The 20,773-nt window shown below is 41.0% G+C and overlaps 1 protein-coding gene across 6 annotated transcripts in view; it reads right to left on the reverse strand.

Annotated features, from left to right (window-relative positions):
* Window positions 1–20,773, reverse strand: part of CADPS (calcium dependent secretion activator) — a 487,405-nt gene that overhangs the window by 250,810 nt on the left and 215,822 nt on the right. For all 6 annotated transcript variants that reach the window (XM_032149412.2, XM_058437125.1, XM_058437123.1 and 3 more), the window contains exons 4-6: window positions 16,909–16,989; window positions 5,425–5,658; window positions 292–413 (exon numbers count right to left, since the gene is read on the reverse strand). In XM_032149412.2, coding sequence (XP_032005303.1) covers window positions 292–413; window positions 5,425–5,658; window positions 16,909–16,989 — 437 coding nt within the window. The remainder of the gene's footprint in view (window positions 1–291; window positions 414–5,424; window positions 5,659–16,908; window positions 16,990–20,773) is intronic.

Consider the following 20,773-nt stretch of genomic DNA (forward strand, 5'->3'; position numbering starts at 1 on the left):
TTCCTGACATTATATTGACGAATGGAAGTTGTGACTAATCTCTTGAGGGTGAATACTTAAAACCACTAGAAATGAGACTGTTTCTTTAATTTTCTTCAGATCTCTGCTTTGAAGGAACTAGAATCTTTGCTGTGGCTGCCAAATAAAAATGTAGGCAAGTCATCCTGTTTGAAAAATAAACAAGGTTTATGTCTTCTAGTATCTTCTAGGGAAACCAGATCTTCACCTTGGAGTTGGCCAAAATGGAACTAATGGCAGCAACCCTCTATAAGATGGAGAAACATAACTTACGTTGGTTTAGAAGCCTCTGCCTGATCAGTCTGTAGTTTCTCTCCTCCTTCCACCTCCATTGTGCAATATACGATGCGATTTGGAGCCAAAGATTTGAGGCCTTGGACTTCCATAATTACCACCTGAAAAGAGAATTCCACATAATGGAGGTCACTGGCAAGGCCCCTGGCAGCGTCACCCAGAGGAAAATACATAAATGAGAAGCTACAGAGAAAACCAACAGGTATCTGATGGCTTCTGTTAGGCTTGTACCAGTCATGCTGGGACCAGTCTAGCACGAAGATGCAATTCCTCATAGTGCAGCTGATTGCCTGCCAGATAGAAAGACAAGGCTCACTAATTCAAATGCTCACAGGGGCCAGAGAGGCATATAAAATGGGCTACTCTTTCTGTGTTAAGCAAATAAGATCAGTTTTTCATTTCTACCAAGAAATCGACTTTTTTTTTTTTTTTTTTTTTTTTGAGATGGAGTCTCATTCTGTCACCCAGGCTGGAGTGGTGAAATTGCGTGATCTCAGCTCACTGAAACCTCCACCTCCCTGGTTCAAGAAATTCCCCTGCGTCAGCCTCCTGAGTAGCTGGGATTACAGGTGCACGCCACCATGCCCAGCTAATTTTTCTTTTTTTTTGTATTTTTAGTAGAGACAGAGTTTTATCACTCTGTCTAGACTGGTCTCGAACTCCTGACCTCAGGCACTACTCCCACCTCAGCCTCCCAAAGCGCTGGGATTACAGGGGTGAGCCACCACGCCTGGCCAGGCTCTTATTTTCTTTAAAAATAGTCTGGCTTGTGGTTCAGCAGTTAAAAGAGCCACAGGCTCATAAATTGACTTTTTTCTTCACAATAAGATAAGTAATAGTGCAAATACTAAAATAAAGGGCAAGTACTATTCAGCATTAGATTCAGAGATGCAACAGGGGTCATCGGGGACTATGACAAACTGGAGAGCACACGCTCCTTCTAAAGGGAGCAGCTGCCGGTTACAACCCGTGCTTGCCTTGTCTTTTCTCACTTCAGAGTTACCAGATACTCCGATTTTGCCTTCCGGAAATTGGAAAACTGAATCAGAGTCACAGTGAGAAAGCTGATTTTGAAATGTTGACAATAATTCAAATAGGGAGAAATAAAATACACAAACTCTGTACAGGCCAATATTATTGAGTCAAAACAAAAACATGTCTGCAGCTGCATAGTCTTTGGTCCAGACTGAGGGAAAAAGCTGGTGTCATGATGGATCAAGATGTATCATTTGCAGTTTCTGGCACTTCCTACCACCTCCCCAAACTCCACGTAATCACCTAGTATTCTGATATTTAGCAGTGTGGCTTGTCACAAGAGAGGCGGGAGGGAGAAGAATGCAGAAAGCAGAGAAGAAAGAGATCAGTTTAAAAATCTGAAACAAATGACTCACATCAGAGATATACAATTAGTCCTTATACATGAAAAAAATCATTCAGTTGTACTCCAAAATAGGTAATGGCATTACACAAGAAGAAGAATGTGAGTGTGCAAAAAATGTATACTTCCTTAGTGGAACAGATTCAAGAAAGTACAATAGGGTTAGCATTGAAGCAGGATTCCACAAGTCACAGTTTTGCTACTGGTTCTCAAACTTAATGTGAATCAGAATCATTCATAGGGCTTGTTAAACTAGAGATTGCTAGGCTCTATGATCCCCAGAGTTTCTAATCAGTAGGCCTGGGTTGGAGCCCAGGACTTTCTTTTTCTAACAATTTTCCTGGTGATGCTGATGCTGCTGACCCAGAAGCCACACTTTCAAAACCATTGTACTACTTGCGTGATGTTGGGCAAATGATTTGATGTTGAAGTCACTTCATTTTTCTTTCAAATCTCCAGGGCCTCAGTTTCCTGATCTGTAAAGTGGGGATAATAATATGTATCCTGTGGCTGTTGTGTGAGGATCAAATGAGATGATGTACATAAGTGAACATTTTTACACTGGGAAGAACCATATAAATAGAAATGGAAGGCACAATGAAAGAGCACAAATTTTGGAATTTAAAATAATCTGTCTTCACATCCTGATTACGCATCTTCACAAGCTGTGTAATCACGTGCAGGTTTCTCAACCTCCCTGAGGCTTAGTTACTACACCTGCAAGTACCTGAAAAGACTATTGTGAGGATTCACTGTGTTATGATGAAAAAGCACCTGGCCCATAGTGGCATTCTACAAACACCTGTTGCTTTCTGTTAGCACATGCCCTTTGCCCTTTGCCCAAGGCCTGGCTACTGGGCACCCTGGACCTTCCTTCCCTCACTGCAAAGTTAATTACTACCTGGTGTCCCCTCCAGCCATGCAAGTGTATAACTATGTAAAATATGTCTTGCACCAAGCTGCAAATTCAAATCCTAGCCTGCCCTGATGAGATGACAATCCATTCTCCCTCTTCTTGCCTCCCCTCATTGTGCCCACCAAAACACATTCACAAACAGATGTGCGATGGTTTTTGCTGGCAGTTTTCTATGATGTGCAATTCAGTGTTCTATTTAAAAAGTATTTGGGAACCCTAGGACATTTCTTTCTGTACTTTCAATTACAAGTCAAACCATTTGAATCAGGTACACACAACAGTACGGACTTGTCTACATCTATATTTCAGATAATCAGCTGTGTAATAATAAGTACTGACAAAGAATTAGAAAATTACAGATTCAGCAGGGCATGGTGGTGTACGCCTACAATCCCAGCATTTTGGGAGGCTTAGGTGGATAGACGGCATGAGTCCAGGAGTTGAAGACCAGCCTGAACAACATGGCAAAACCCCATCTCTACAAAAAATACAAAGATTAGCTGGTTTGGTGGTGTGCACCTGTAGTCCCAACTACTTGGGAGGCTGGCTGAGGTGGGAAGATCACTTGAGCCCAGGAAGTTGAGGCTGCAGTTAGCCAAGACTGCACCTGCACCACTGCACTCTAGCCTGGGCAACAGAGTGAGACCTTGTGTGAAAAAAAAAAAAAAAGAGAAAAGAAAATTACAGATTTAAAATATTCATGAAAATCAATAAACCACTTTCTCCGCCTTTCTGTAGGAAGACAAGAGGCAGTAGGGAATAAATTGACATCTTTAATTGGCAATAATCAAATTCAGACACCTAAGAAAATACATTCAGTACCTCAGGTGGTAGTATTATTTTTTCAAAAAGAAAGTTTCCGTGAAATTACACTGATGATTTTTTCACACACTAAGTACTCTGTATTTAATTGAATACTGCCTCTTCCAACTGCACAATACATGTTGAAAACACTAATGTGAGTATCTCCATCCAAACTTAGCACAGAAAAACAAATTACCTGCAGTTAATTCACAGCAGGCTTTAATGATGTTCTAGAAAATTAATTTAGTCTTTACATATTCTAATTAACTGCACAGAAATTTGATCTCTTCTCTTGGTCTCCCCAAATCCAGGATTATCATAAAACCCTTGTGGGGTTTTGAACTTTAGTAAGTTACAAGTGGTTCTCAAATTGTGGAGTGGATAAGAAGCATGTAGGGGCTTGTTAAAGTATACAGTCCAGGGCTACATCCTGTCTAGAATTTTTTTTCTGACAACTTGATTGAGGCATGTTTTACATATCATATAATAAACCCATTTTAGATGCACAATTCAGTGATTTTGGTACATTTACTAAGTTGCGTGACCATCATCATAAATTAGTTTTAGAACATTTTTAGTTATCCTAACAAGATTTCTTATGCCCTTTTTCACCCCCTGCCCCAGGGAACATTAATCCACTTCCTATTTCTGTAGATTTGCCTTTCGGACCTTTTATATCAAGGGAATCATACAATATGTGGTCTTTTGTGTCTGACCTTTTTTTTTTTTTTTTTTTAAGACAGGGTCTCTCTTTGTCACCCAGGCTGGAGTGCAGTGGCATGATTATGGCTTACTGCAGCCTCGATCTCCCCAGCTAAAGTGATCCTCCCACCTCAGCCTCCCAAGGAGCTGGGACTACAGGTGCACACCATCACACTCAGCTAATTAAAAAAAATTTTTTTTTGTAGAGATGTCTCATTATGTTGCCCAGGCTGGCCTTAAACTCCTGAGCTCAAGCAATCCTCCCACCTCAGCCTCCCAAAGTCCTGGGATTATAGACATGAGCCACCATGCCAAGCCTGGCTTTTTTCACCAGGCATATTTTTGAGGTTCATCCATGTCATGGCATGTATCAGTGGGTTGTTCCTTTTAAATTGCTGAATCATATTCCATTGTATGGGTATACCCCATTTTGTCTATCCATTCACCAGTCGATTGACATTTACGTTGTTTCCATTTTGGGCTATTATAAGTAATGCTGCCATAAATATTTGCAGTCAAATCTTTGTGCAGACATGTGTTTTCATTTTTATTGGGTATCTGACAGTGGAGTTGCTAGATCATATGGTAGTTTTATGTTTAACTTTTTCAGAAAATGCTAACCTATTTTCCAAAATGGCTGCACTATTTTATATTCCCATCCCCTCGAGATTCTAGCTCAGTAGGTCTGGGTGGTACTCAGGAATCTGCATAGTGAACTACCTTCCCAGGTAATTCTGACATAGGTAGATCAGAACTACTCCTTAGATTATATACATATGAAAAGAAAATGTGTGAAGAGAAATTATAGAGAAACTTATTGACATGTTGAGCATTTTGCCAAAATACTAGCCTGAATGGGTACTTACTTTGGGAGCTGAGATAAACTAAAAAAGCCTCCACCACAAGGGACTCTACCTTGTAGCCAACAGGAAGGATGATGGGAAAGAAAATTTACAGCTCGCCACAATATGATGCTAGCTTGCCTGTCTTATAACTGTAAAACTGGGTGCCAAAATTTTTAACTTTCTAAATTATATAAGGTCTTTATAAAATCTTTGAGCACTGTTTTAAGACAGAAAGTATTGCAAGATTAAATTTAGTAGGTGGTTTTCAGACTGCATTTCCTTAAGAAAAATTTGGGCTCCTGGAGATGGGGAATCACTTGCTGATTAGCTGACCTAAGCTTAGCATGCTGTTGTTTTAATAACTGCTCCTGGGGTGCAAAAGAAAAAACAAGTTGATTGTGACGCATCTAATCACCCGTGTTCTACTCGCTGTGCCAAGAAACTTTCAAGGGCTCAGGGCTTTTTACCTCCAATGAGAAAGACAGCACGACGTCTGACTTGGAGAGCTGGTTCTCACTCTCCTCGCCCATGTCGATGATGGAAGCATTGTGGCTGCGTTTGAGTTTCTGGAGCTTGAACTCCCCGCCTTTGGATACCGGCATGCTCTCCAAGTTGGCCATGAGCAGGTTGACAGATGACTTCAGCTCCTCAATGTACATGTTTTCCATTTCTTTGGATACAAACTTGGGAAATTTGCGTTCCTTGGGAAGAAAAAGAAAAGTATGAGCAGAGGAATAAATAGAGAGCTGATTTATATAGAAGGTCTTTGTCTCATGGCCCAGAGTTAGGATCACATCTACTGCTGGCAAAATTCACCCAGATTTCATGGCCTTGTGCTAGAAAAATGTTCAGCCTAGTTGAGTAGACAGCTGCCTGCCTGCTAGTTATTTATACATTCTAACAGGTAAGAAACACGTACATAAACATATAGTAAGAAACAATGAAATGCTTTATTACAGTTCTATTTTTCCCCCAGTTTCCTTCAGCAGATTTGATTTGTAGGAAGAAAAATGGGGTGTTATTTTTCAAATCTGGTTTCAGTTCAGTTTTTCTTTTTAGTAAAATGCAGTCATTTGTTTTTAAGTGAGGGAAACAGAAAGAGACCCTATTTCTGGATATCTACAGAGATTTTCTCACATGAATAATTCAAAAGGAGCTCATTTGAGATGTTTCAAACATAGTCTGTGTCTATTTCTAAGAATAATAGTTACTGTTTTCAAGAAAACTTGAACCAAATTAATGAAGTGATAAAAAATGTGATTAAAATTCTTTAGAAGATAGAGCAATTTGGTATCATAACTGACCTCTATTTTTTCCTTTCTTGCTTATAAATTTAGTTGTAATTGCAACATGTGCTAACCATGCTATTTCTTTCTTCATACTTCTAAGTTACCTGGAATATGCTTTGGATTGATCACCTTCCCAAACAGTCATTTACCACTTGAAACATAAACTTGCCCTCCCAAGCCCTATTCCATAACTGATGGAGCAAGGAGCAGGCCAAGTCAGCCTGGAATTTTTTAAATTTTATTATTATTATTATTATTTTGCAAGTGACAGAAAAATCCACCTCAAACTGGCTTAAAACAACAAAAGAAAATATCCTGGGGTAGACCCAGCTTCAGGAAAGGCTGGAATCAGGGCTCAGGTGATATCATCACAACAGAGATTTTTGTTAAAATCTTGGCTTTGGTTCTTCTAGGGTGGCTTCATGCTCAGTCTGGCTCCCCTGTTGTCACAGAAATGTTGCTAAAGATGTGGACTGCACAATATCACATCATGCTATCTAGTGTAAGAGTGAATATTTCCTCTTGTAATATGCAAGGAAGATGGAGACAGTCTTTCATCCCCATACTCTCACCCAAAGTCTAACTTATGTAAGTGTCCAATTGGCCATATTACTGGCCAATTTCTATGGCCAGTAATATGCTGTGCTGATTTGCATAGGCATAGCTTATGTCCTCTGTCCTTGTGGCTGGGAGTAGAACTCCACCTAGATCCCATGGAACATGAATTGGTATGACAATTCTGTGTGGAAAAGAAAAAAAAAAAAAAAAAAAAAGCTGTGTAACATATAGGCATCTGAGTCAGGATGAATCAACTAATTTTATTTAGTGCCCAGTCATCAATCAGATTTACTCTGTCAAGCAGTTGAACTAGACTGAGAGACATTGAGACTGCAATTGGCTGGTAGAACTGAAACATTAACATCTTACAGACTCAGGGTTGGCTGCCACACTGCATCAGGTCAAAGCAGAATAAGGCACTTAACAAAGAAGAGAGAGAAAAAGGTAGAGACAGAGAGAAGAAGTAAGGGAGGCAGGGACTGAAGGAGGGAGGAAAAGGGAGAGAAAGAAAAGAAAGATGCTATCCAGAGTTACAGAAAGGAACTCTGACTTTTATCATTTTCTAATTTCCACAGGACTAGTTATTTCTCCTGTAATTTTGTTCCTTAAGAATTTATTTTTCTTTCAGTAATCCCCCCACCCACTAGTTAGCGAAAAGGGTTTTTCTTCCTTGCCACCCCACAGCTTCAGTCAAATACGGAGAGTGGTTCTTCTCCATAGAGCTTGGAGATGTCTTCGTGCTGGTCCAGGGCCAGTCTCCTTCCTACATGAAGGCTGTCAAAAGCCTTGTTCCCCTCTCTCCCTATCTCCCTGCATAACTAACAGCCTTCTTTGCATCTTCCATATTTCGGCTTCAAAATTTCACTTCCCTGGCTTGGGTCCTCCTGTTGTACTTGTTAACTCACCTTCTTGGTAGCACTTATTGAAATGGATTAAATGTTTGTGTCCTTGCATAATTTATATGTTGAAATCTAATCCTCAATGTGATGGTATTTGAAGATGGGCCTTGGGAAGATGATTAGATCATGAGGGCTCTCATGATGGAACTAGTGCCTTTATAAAAGAGGCCCCAGAGAGCTGCTCATTTGTTCCTGCCAGCATGTGAGGACCTGGTTAAAAGACAGCTGTCTATGAACCAGAAAGTGGGCCCTCATCAGACACTGAATCTGACGGTGCCTTGATTTTGAACTTCCCAGCCTCCAGAACTGTGAGAAACAAATTTCTCTTGCTTATGTCAACTATGACATTCTGTTACAGCAGCCTGAATAGACTAAGACACTTGTTATAATTATAATTAATCAGTCAATTGTGGAATCTGTTTAATTTCTGTCTTTCCTGCTGGGCAATGATTCAGGACCATATCTATCTTAATACTCCTGTTAAATTCTCTGTATCTAGAATAAAGTTTGGCACATAGTAAGTATTCAATACATATGAATTGAGTGAATAGATCAATGACTTGTCAAAAATGTCCATATTAAATATCAATGTACCCAAAATTCAGCTGTGAGGAGGAGGTGGAGAGATGATAAATTAAGTTCTGGAAGAACAGCGAGATTCTGCTTTTCCATGTGAATAAATATGGGGGTCTGAAATCCACTCCACAACCTCACAGTACCAGTTCCTTCTGGAACTTCTTAATATTATCACCTCCTGCTTTTAAGACTGGGCTAAGCCCACTGTGTGGTTCTTTCTAAACACGCTGTGCATGAATGTGAGGGAAGGAGCAGGACGGATACTTGTGAAATGAGATGATAGGCTGATGATCTTGACAAGAGCTACTAATGATTCATCACAAAAGAATCTCTAAAACTTCCTGCAGAGTGGCCTTGAAGTTTTGTCATTCTTGGACTTGATCAGGGACAAGTGTGAACCTCAGAACTTGGATATCTTTTATGCAAAAACCATCAAGACGTGAGGACTTGGCTGCTGGGTCCCCATCACTTGGAAAACATTTACTGCCACAAACACTGTGTAAGGTACAGAGTTAGGCACTAGGAGAATCATGTTCAGAGGATGTAAACTGTCTTTCTTGAGCTTACAGCTACTAGGGAGAAAGATCTATAACAGAACATCAAGGTAGGTACTGTAATGGAAGTATAATGTGATGCAAATCCTTCCTGAGAGAATCAAGGGTGGCTTCCCAGAGGTGGTGACCTTTGGGATGAGGGTCTGTTGGATAAAGAAGAGTTTGCCACCAGGTTGAGTTGGCTGAGATCGAGCCACCGCTCTTTTCTCCTTCCCATGGAAAATATTAAAGGCAACCTTGAATCCAAGAAGGTCCATACAAATATAGTCACACAATGTTTCCTCATATTTCTTGGAATATGGCCTCTCTGCAGAGTGAAGGGAAGAGTGAGGTAGGTTAACTCATGGTCTGAGAGTAGTCCTTAGGCCCCATTAAAGGCTGTCACGGAGCAAAGGTTACATCCCAAGAGCCTGAAGCTCATTACACTGACCTGTACCTTGCCTCCTCATACTGGGGCCAAAACCTCAGGAACTACATGGTATTTGGTGTGGGTGGGATAACATGGTAAGTGGGGAATTTCTGATTTTAATGCCAGTTGCTGGCTTGGTAGTTGCCAGGGGGATGAAGAAAATAGCTAGTGTTTGTGAAGTGGGTTCTTCTTGCTAATCAATTTTGAGAGACTGTCTTGTCAAGTGCAGTTCCTTCTATCACAACTCGCCTTAGGGACTCACTCAGTGCCTTTTAACTCCACAGTCCTGAGATTTTTGAGGAGGCCCAGTGGTTACAGATACCACCATGCTGACTGAGAGTTAGCTCCACCAAATTCTATCTAGCAAAATATTGGAAAAATCCAAAGAATGATCACTCCTCCCAGAAAGTGGACAGTTCCTAATGACATCATAAAAAGAGGCCCATAAAAACTGAAGTCTGCAAGAAAACAAGGACATTTTTCTGGTCCAAGTACTTGAGCCTTGGGAAGAAATAACATATTTTCAAACCAGGCTGAGGTTCTTGAGTGGAGTTTTTCGGTGGCAGACCCATTACAAACACATTTCAAAGCTGAAGTTGTGCCAAAATAAGGAAAATGCAGTCGTCCATCTCCATTGCTACTTTTTCAAGCACAAAAATAGATTAGCCTTGACAGAAGAATTGTTTATTCATATTGCTTTATGAGAAACATAGCGTATCGGTGGGCAAAGTCCTCCAAAAAAAATCTCTGTTGGCCGTTGATTTTTGTTTTGGGCTGGCTGATAACATTCCTCAATGGAGATAGCCTCCCAAGGACAATTCCCACTAGGGTTATTTATGCTCTGAGGGATTTTGGAACATCTTGAAAAATAGCATTTGAAAGTTCTAATGCCTCCCTTAGCTGCTGGCTTTTCTTTTCTGGTTTTGGATTTTTACCCAGAGAGGATGAATGGGGTATGTATAAATGATGACAAGCCTGCCCCCATTCAGAGTGAGGTTCCCTAGACCCCAAAGGCTCAAATGACAAAAGCTGGTGGGCGATCAGAAGGAGGAATGTGACAGAAGGGGCCATGCTAGACACTGGAGCTCGCTATTTAATCCAATCTCTCAGACACTTCCTGGGCTTCTGTCATGTGTCAGGTGGTATGGCTGTCACTGGAGATGAAAAAACCAGGGGAGAGGTGATGGTACGAGGGGACATGCCAGAAAATGACCAGTTAGTGACACATGAAGCAACAGAGGCGTGCAGAGTACAAAGAGGGCATCGAGGAACTCATCCAGTCCATGATGGTGAAACGGACCCGACCTTGAATGCTGGGTCTGCTGCTTACTAGCTTTGTAAGTTTGGACAGATTTCTTCACCCATCTGAATTTTGGTTCCCACATATGAAATGAGGATAATAAACCTCATAGAATTATTGTGAAAAGTAAGAGATCATAACATGAATACATTTTGATCACTGACACACACAGCCTCTCTTTACACACACACACACACACACACACACACACACACACACCCCTTGTAAGCACTATGCTCCTACCACCAGCACTGCAAACAACAATAGTACTAATAACGATGGTGCCTACAGTAAAGATAATAATGGTAGTTGGCACTTACTGGGTGCTAACTACGTGCTGGACACTAGGTGAAACACTTTACATGCTTTATTTTACCTTATCTAATCCTTCCAACAACCCACTGATGCACATGCTGCTATTTATCCCTATTTTTTGGAAGAAAATGAGGCAGAAATGTTAAGCAATAATTACTAGAGTTAACCTTGAAACCCAGCAGAGTTTTTGTTCTTAGCTATGATAGGATAAGGCAGAACTATCTGGCCCCAAATGTCTATAGAGCTGAGGCGACTCTAGGGATTCTCTCTGCATGGTGCACCCTGTATGCATCATCTCCTTTCATCCTGGTCAGCAGAAGGCTGGTGACAGCTGAGCCCTCCACAGCAACGGCCATTCCGCCATTGCCCAGACAATGTGCACTCTGTCGGGTTACGCACAGGGAGTAATGAGGATGGGGCCAGCAGGTTAAATGAGAGAAAGAGGTCTTGGTATTAATTTGTCAAAATAGGCATTGCAGACACTAAAAGGCACTTTGGGCTCAGGCATTATAGTTTTCTAGGCTTATTTACCCAGTTGGTCTTACTTCCTCAGCTTTTATGAACTAGATGGACTTCCTCCCACTTGAACAAGCTTCAGAGAACCTCCCTGGCATTTATACTTTTCCATGAGCTCAGATTTCCCAGGATTTTTAGCTATTGACAAAGGCCAGAGTCAGAGAGGGGCTCCCTGCACACACATTTTGTTTAACTGTTCAGGCAACAAGTTGAAAGAAGTTCCTGTTGTGTGCTGGACACTTACGTTACTTCACAACACAGCATGGATGCTATGTCCAACATTAGTTTGAAAGTTGGGGGTTAGTATCTTTCTCTGGTAGGAGAGGATTCCATTTGTATCTGGTTTATGGCAATGTGTGGAACAGAACTTTTCCATCAGAGAAATATTTGGATATTATTTCTTACTGATATTTGCAATAGGGCCAGGATATGAGCTACTAATTGTGCTCTGTGTGGAATACCGATCTAAGTGGCATTTCCATATTTAAAATGATGGCTTGAAGAACCAATGGTGTTTTACTCCCACACCTCTGCCGCTGACACTACAAAAGCTCTATGATTTGTCTTAAATAATTAGCTCAAGAATTTTGGAATTTTACACTAAAATTCGGCCAAAAGAACTGGCAAATATCACAGCAGCACTAATGCCACAATCTGTCTGCTTAAGCTCAAATGTCAACTTTTGATCACACAATTTAAATAACTTAGACTTAATTCCTGGGTGAAATTTGGGAACACTTTAACATCAACATGAGAGGATTTAGGAAAATGTTTGAGCAGGGATTACTAAGTCTTTTCTACCAGATTTTAAAAAATGCATTCATATCTCTTTCTGGAACTTTTAAGGCAGCATGACTGATCACAGTGAGACCATCTCTGTCTGATGTTCTTGTGCAGCTGTCTCTGTCTGATGATTCGTGAGATGCTGGTGCGATTAAATTGATAGATTACAGTGCAAGGTCTTGGGTAAGGGAAAATCAGCTTGCTCTTGCCTCCCTTCTCTCCTAGGAAGAGAGGACAAACATGTCTTTCAGTCGAAATATGTGATGATGAGAATGCTACTGGCGAAATAACCAGGGTCCCTACAATATCTTTTCCAGATTCTAAAAAAATCAAAGTAGAGAGGATTCTGAATTCTAGGAGCCAAATCTGCCTAATGCTGCTGCTTCATTTGGGCTTCTGGATAAGCTGCAGGGAACACACAGCAACTTCTAGTGGAGAAAAGAAAGCAGTTTCCAGGAGGGGGAACCAGCAGGGAGTGAAGAATGGGGGGAGTCCTGTCCTAGAGTAACTTCCTGCCTCTCTTCTGAGTATTCTAAAGAAATAGCATGAAATGTGGAATTAGACAACTCAGTTTTCTGCGTAGTAGCCGTGTGAACTTGAACATATGTAAACTTCTTGATTTGCCTATACTTGGGAGAATTAATGTAATGCCAAAGATTGTTCATCGCGGGTCTAAATGAGATTTTATGTGAATTGCACAGCCAGTGTCTGACCGACACATTTAATAAAGGACTGATTAGCAGAGAGAGAGAGGTCAGGATGAGACAAGGTAAAAGCCTGAGTAAAGGGCATAATGGATCCTTGGACTGGTATGAGGAGGAAAGTGACGGCCTATATCCGGGAATATATTTTGTAATGATACATGCGTACTGGTTAAGAGTGCAGACTCTGGCCATTGAGTGACCTTGGTCAGATTCTCTAATGTCTCTACTTTAGCCTCCTCATCTGTGAAATGGGGATAATAATAGCATCTTTCTCATTAAGTTGTTGGAGGGTTAGATTCTCAGATGTAAAATGCTTAAAAGAGTATCTGGCACATAGGAAAACATTAGGTAAGTGATAATTATTACTATTGGGTACATCTGGAGTGTTTCCCAATTCATAATGTCCACTTCACCCACAGCCCCACTTCTTCCCACCCTCATCCTAAATGATATATCCCCGGCATCCATGTGTGCAATGAGACCTTCACCCCTTTTCCACTGTGGATTGGTTAACTGCACCAGGGGTTGGCCCCTGAACCAAGTTGGGCCAGTGAGAGTTCTGATTCTTAGCATTGTGAATTTGCAGGGCATAAGAAAGAAATGGTAATGAATGTGACACATGGAGATGGGAGATGCAGGGAGAGTCCTAATCACTCTGCAGGCCCTGGTTGTTCTTTCCTGGGTTCTGGCTGAAGTTTCTCTGCAGGCTCTGTGAAGTACTCCTCCATCTCCGATCTCTTTTACATAAGCTTGCTTGAGTTGGTGCCTCTTATTTGCAATCAAAAGTGCTCTACCCATCTTTTAATTCAGAGAACGGAGTGAGTTACATATGATGGATGACATCTATATCCAGGAATTTCTGGTTATGATATTTACAAGAGCTGACATTCAGCCATATGGGTTGAATTGCACATCCTCACGAAAATTCACTGTGATGCTGGAAATAGAAAAATCGGGGCATGCTAAAAAGAAGATAAGCAGAGGTGATTTGTCTCAGTATCTCTTCAAGAACTAGCCAATATCCCTTCATGAACTAGCCAATATCCGAGATCTTGATATTTTATTTAATATTTAGTGGAGGAGATGTTTCACAATTTTCATCAGTATTAGCTAGGCTGGTTTAGGCAAGGGGAGAATTTATTTTTCTTGGGATCTGACTAAACTGAGGGAAAAGCAGGTACATGGCTGAAGCTTAAGAATAATTACAATCAGGGACTTAAACGGATGTCCTCAGGATTGAGGGCTCCTTGACATCTCAGTGTAGACTCTGTCTCTGTTTCTATGTGTTGGCTTTATTCTCTCGTCATCTTTTCCCTATATGGAAGAATTGAACATTGCTACAGGTATCTTTCTACCACTGGAAGACAACAGCCTTGCTGACCCACAGTCCACAGGCCCTACAAAGGGATTAATTGGTTTAGTTTGCATCAAGTTTCCATTTCTGGACCAATCACGTGTGGCCAGGGCAGGCTGGAAACTGACCGGTTCCACTTGGGTGAAGAAGAGCTCACTCTGGGACCAGTTCGCTATATAGCAAGGGGGCCACTGGCATGAACGAACATTGCAGACGAGAGTCAATTTCTGAAAGAACAGGGGACAGTAGAGGGCACTCTATCTCATAGAAACCCTCAATACCCTATACAGGGACCCTCCATATATACTGAAATGATTTTCCATGCTCTGTAAATAATAATCAAGATCCACTTTAATTGCCTACTTCATTGTATAAGAATGCTTAGTTCTAAGTTGTTAATAATATCTCATTTCGCTTCAGAATATTTAGTGGTGGGGGTTGGGGGAAAGAGTTCTTTGATTTACCATTCAGAGATGAGCATCTTGGCTCATCTAGGGTCTATTAAAAATTAAAATTAGCCTAACACTAGTTTCTTAAATTATCATGTTAAGCCTTAAAGTAAACAAAGCAACTAAATTAAAGGTGCCATGAGGTTATTTTTGAGGTGTGTGTCATTTTTATTTGGATGGGATGAATACTTATTAGTTGGGAATATACTCGTTGTCTAAAAGGCAGATGAATAGACCAAATGACCTCCATTTTCTGGATAATCCACCAGTAGGAAACATTTTTACAGGAGAAGCAAATTCTAAAGCTTTATTAATGTTTACTCTCACATTAAGTGGGATTTTAAAACATAACCTTTTATAATACCTTTAGCCAAATCCATAAGCGCATACTATTTTTAGCCACCAGGCTGACTTGATTATAAACTTTAAAGATGTCCAAAAACAAGATGCAAAAGATTTCAGTAAAACTGCTTAAGCACAGGGGGATTTTGATGCTTCTTGGAATCTCTCTGGCATCTCCTCCAGTAGGATTCTTTTCTATACCTCCAAGTCTGGAGACACCTCTTTCCATAAAGTGAAAAGCTCTACCCTGTGCCCACCCTCCCTGCTGTTTCTAATAACCCCCACCCTTATATGCACACAGGGCCTGTGAATACAGTAGGAATCAGCAGGAGCCTGTTGCTATTTATAATTTTTATATTTTATTCTTCACGGATTTTTTTGGTATTAATTATAATTGAAAAATGCTTTACTAAAATATTGTTTATTTTGATTACCGGAGGCCCACTTAAATTTTGTGCCTGACGTAAGCCTGGTGCCAGCCCTGATACTTAGACAGACTTGAGCTGAGGGTGTGGCACAATCTCTTTGCTGGTGCCCAGCAGGTTCAACCTGGACTTCCCCATCTCTAAACCAAGAGCGATAACTGAAATATCCTTGGAGGGCTGTTTTGAGGATTGACTGAGTTGGTACATGTGAAGCATTTAGCATGTTAGACACAGAATCAGCACTCAACTAATATGACTGGCATGACTACTATTAATAATATCAGAGATGGCAGGGATAGCAATAATGGCAGATAACACTTAGCTGTAGTCATCAACAGTAAGACATAACCTCAACCCTTGAGGAGTTCTATATCCTGGGAGACTCAGACATGTAAACAAATGATCACCATTCAATGAGCTGCTATAATGAAGGTTGATATGCGATCTGACCAGAGCACAAAGGTGGAAAGGACTAACTGCTAAGCTCTTAGAGAAGGTGTTTTAAGTCAGGTACCGAAGGCTGAGTAGGTGAGTTTGCTAAGTGTAGGGGAGAAAAATGGTTACTCCAGGTAGAGACACCAGTGGGTATAAAGACACCAAGCCTGCAAAGGGCTGGTATATTTGCAGGTAGACATTCTCTGTAGTTGGACTTGGGAGTTCTGGTGGGAAAGTTGTGCAAGGTGAGGCTAAAATGAAAGGGTAGAGTCTGTTGGTTAAGAGTCTTGAATATCATTCTAAAGAGGTTAGATTTTGTCCTGGGAGCAATGAGGGAATCTATTGAAGGATTTTGAGGCTCTGTTTTGAGATGTTTATATATGAGTTTTAGCATGGCAACTGTGTGCAGGATGGATAGAAAGTGGGGGAATTGGAGCCAGGGATACCCATTAGGAGGCTATTGTAACATCCAGGTGCTGAAGATGAGGGCCTGGATCAAAGCACCAGTAGTAGGGCTGGAAAACAGTCAAGAGATCTGACCCACATTTAAGAGGCAGTCACTGGAAGCAGGGTGGCTGATTGAGTGTGGAACATTGCAGGGAGGAAGGAGAAACTGACAATGGCTAGGAGATTTCATCCACAGAGATTGGATATAGAACACGAGAAGAAGAGTAAATATAGTTATGTGTGTGGGGTGGGAGGAAGAAGACAAGGAGCTAGATTTTGAAAGCATTCAACCTGAAATGCCAGGAAAATGTTTAAGTGGAAATGTTCAGTAGACTGTTGGAGCTATGAGTCTGGAACTCAGAAGGAAGGTTGGAGGACTGAGCTTGGGTATTCACTGGAGCATAGGAAATGCATGAGGCATCTCTGGGAGAGCTTGCCTTGAGAAAGAAGGGCTGAGGGCCCAGTGAGGGTGATTGTCCTCATCTTCCCTCCTCTCTGCTTCTCAGCTTTATCCTTTAGAAGCTGTTAATAATCAGTGTGCTTCCTGAGTGAGACTTTGGCCTGGACCCCAGCAAACAACCACAATGTTTCCTTACCCTGGCTATTTGGTCTGCCATTTGTAGACGTCCATCCAGCTCTCGTCTGATCTGGGCTGCTTGCTCATCTGGATTGTCCAGCTGCACAAAAGCACAAACATTGAGACTTTTAGTTTGGGTCACAAATGCCAATAAACTCATGACATTCCATTTTACACCCCTTGCATTGTGCTCCATGGACATATTTCAGTTAAAAAAAATTCTTGTAACCGATAAATCCAGTCTGAGTGAAATTCCAAGTTAATTCTTCTAGGGAGAGCATGACATGGTAGGCAGTTGCTAAGACAGGCATTTGAATGACCTTGCAAAAGAATCATCAATCTCTTCTGAACTGTTAGGCAGCAGTGTTTCTAATGAGGACCCAATGCACACTTCTTTTTGGCCCAATGAAAAAAGTGCTTACATGGCAGATGTACAAGGAAGGAGATGGCAATATAACTATTAGAAATGTCAGGAGCAGACATAATGCATATCCCCAGTGCACACATGGCACGGGTCCAGCCACTCTCCACCTCTGGACCATGGGAGATAAGAAGTCATTGCATTCCTTCTCTTTGAACCCTGAGACCTCAACCAGCTCTCCAGATGGCTACTTCCAATCAGCTGGTGTTGATATCTAAGTTGAAATCTATCCCTGTCTTCCCTGATGGTGAGAGCTATTTGGATATAAAGATCAGAACATCCAGGCATAAATAAGCCTGGACAATTCCCTAACTTCTCTGTTTTCAGTTTTTTCTATCTAAAGAAAAAGGGGTCAGTTATGTAGTCTTCATCCCTTTTACATATTTCTGCGACTCTTTGAAAGGACTAGCAGACATTTCTGTAAAGGGCCCTATATTCAAAACTTTAGGCTTTGAGGGCCGTAAGATCTCTTTTGCAATAAGTTGACTCCTCCCTTGCAGGTGAAAACAGCACTAGACAATATGTAAGTATAGATAATATATAAGTGAATGTAAAGGCTGTAAGTGAATGAGACCCACTGTATTCTAATAAAATTTTATTTACAACAGGTAGCAGGCCTGTTGCTCGTTTCCATTTTCTGAGTTGAAACTATTATTTCCAAGCAACCCTAGCATTGTCTTTCAAGCTGTAGTGAGTCTGCTTATTCAGCAAGTTATATTTTATTCACAGAAAAGTTTACTAAGGAGCAGTGGCATTCAAATAAAATGGTTTTTATTCCTCTTTTTAGTATATATTAATTCAAAACAAAAAGTAGCATAAGAAATATGTGCGTTTTCTAAGTCCCTTTCTTCTAAAATCAATTTTAGAAGAAAGTTTTAAGCTTCCTGCCTACAAAAAAAAAAAAAGATTCGCACCTATACTGTGAAATGATACAGCAAATAAGTTATTTGGAATATGATATAAACAGTAACACTGGAAAATGTATGGTCATACTTTTGAAGCATCATAATTAATCTTCTTTGGTTTACTTTACAAAACACATTGAAAATCCATCTGGCTTTATGCTGTTCATTTTAATCACCCTGTTCAATTCAGGAACCAGCATCACTTTATCTTCCCCTTTCCACAGTTTGGGAGAAGGACTATTCCTTAGATCATGAAAACTGGATTGCAGCATTTGGCTAGGTATTCTAAGGCAGCGTTTTCCAAAGCGTGTTCTGTTACAAAGTCTTTGAGAAGCTCTGCAGTAAGAAAATTTGCTGGCCGGGCGAGGGGGCTCACGCCTGTAATCCCAGCCCTTTGGGAGGCCTAGGCGGGCGGATCACGACGTCAGGAGATCGAGACCATCCTGGCTAACACGGTGAAACCCCGTCTGTACTAAAAATACAAAAAAATTAGCCGGGCGTGGTGGCGGGCGCCTGTAGTCCCAGCTATGCGGGAGGTTGAGGCAGGAGAATGGCGTGAACCCGGGAGGCGGCGCGCGCGGGGGGCCCGGATGCCGCCCCGCCCCCCCCACCGGGGGGAAAAGGGGCACCCCCCAAAAAAAAAAAAAAAAAAAAAAAAAAGAAAAAAGAAAATTTGTTACACTTTGACCAACTCAACTATTTATTTTTTCTCCCCCGAGATGGAGTCTTCCTCTCTTGCCCAGACCGGAGTGCAGTGGTGCGATCTCGGCTCACTGCAACCTCCGCCCCCTGGATTTAAGCAATTCCCCTGCCTCAGCCTCTCAGGTAGCTGGGATTACAGGCATACGCCATCGCGCCCAGCTAATTTTTGTTATTTTTAGTAGAGACGGGGTTTAACCAGGTTGGACAGGCTGGTCTGCGAACTCCTGACCTCGTGATACGCCTGCCTTGGCCTCCCAAAGTAGTGGGATTACAGGCGTGAGCCACCGTGCCTGGCCCCATGGCAACCATTTTTAAACTGAAGCTAGAATTTTTATTTTTTGCATAATACTCATAGAACATGAGTCGGAAATTCTATTCTAAACAAACGTAAGGCACACCACCCAAAAGCAGTCACACGACTGACCAGTGGTCCATCCCAATAACCACTTGTTGACAGGCACACACACGTGGGAAATACACTGTCCTCGGGGCTGTTTTTAGGCTCCAATGAGCTGCTTTTCTTTTTATTCTCTTGGGAAGCCCCAGAGTTCTTCAGCTCTAAGTACAAATCCACTGGGAACACTCAGAAATGTCTTGTTCAAAATACATATGCAAATGAAACATTCAACTACTTCACTGGGAAGCAGCAAAATGATTTGGTTATTGGCTAAAGTTGGTTAACAGCTAAATGATTTGGTTAGGAGAATTTTGTCGGAAGATACATGCTCATACAGGTTAAAACAGAAGTGGGAAAATACAGCCCAACAGAACCAGCTGCATTACTAAATTTTTCAGAGGCATTTGGGTTCTCCCACTGGCTTCATAGAAGGCAACTGGAAAGAGCAGAAAATGCTGGCAATGAAGATGAGTAGGCAAGGTCTACATTAAGCTTAATTTATTCTTTTATTCATTAGTTCACTAATTTGCTCATTCATTCATTAAATTTTTATGGAATATCTTGATATGTCAAGATATTGGAATAAGAAAGGAACAAGTCCCTGACTCCATGGAGCTTAAATCCAGCAAGAACAGGCATGATTTGGGCATAAAGAAGAAAGGATTAGCATTTATCGATGCCTGTACCAAACACCAAATACCCTATGACCTGTTTTACAGCCTTTTCTAAAGGGTCCCAAGAAACAGAGGCTAGTGTGCATTCACACAGGAAAAAGGATTCTGGGGTGAGGAAATGATGATTCCTCTTGAAAATTTGTAATATGTCAGCATAATCAAGACTTTGAGAAATTCTAGAGTAAATAATTGTTTTTAACTGCATTTAACCTTGTCTTTTACACAATTATTCCACCAAAAATCAAACATTCCACAGAGCAGTTTGGAAAATTCCACATGTGAAACAACAACTTTGTAAGGTTGGTGTCATTATCCCCATTTTACAGCTGAGGAAACTGAGTCTTGGTAAGGTAGAGGAACATGCCCCAAATCACACATCTGGTGAAGGGGTGCTAGTCACCTGAAACCAAGTCTGCTCTGCCTCAAACTGGAACTCTTGCTGTGCATTATGTTGGCTGCATACTTAAGTGCCTTGTTTGGTTTTCTTTTTTCTTTTTTTTTTTTATGATCCAACACATTTGCACTTATTTATTTCTGTTAAGTAAATCAAAAGTATTAAGTGACAAGCTTAATGTTCCCTCTCAGACTGATATTTTTGTTTCAATGGAAAACTGATTTAATCAGAAAACTTTCTCATCTAGCAACACAGAATAAGTCACAGGAGACTGTCCTTCTAGATAATTAAAGTTCAAATTTAGCTTTTGAATTTGAGAAATGTCTGGTTTAATCATTTTAATTTACAGTAAATATGAGAATATTGTGAGGTTGGATTTTCTTTTCTCCTT

Source organism: Hylobates moloch, unplaced genomic scaffold (genome assembly GCF_009828535.3).
Source record: "Hylobates moloch isolate HMO894 unplaced genomic scaffold, HMol_V3 SCAFFOLD_4, whole genome shotgun sequence".
In the NCBI taxonomy this organism is placed as follows: domain Eukaryota; kingdom Metazoa; phylum Chordata; class Mammalia; order Primates; family Hylobatidae; genus Hylobates; species Hylobates moloch.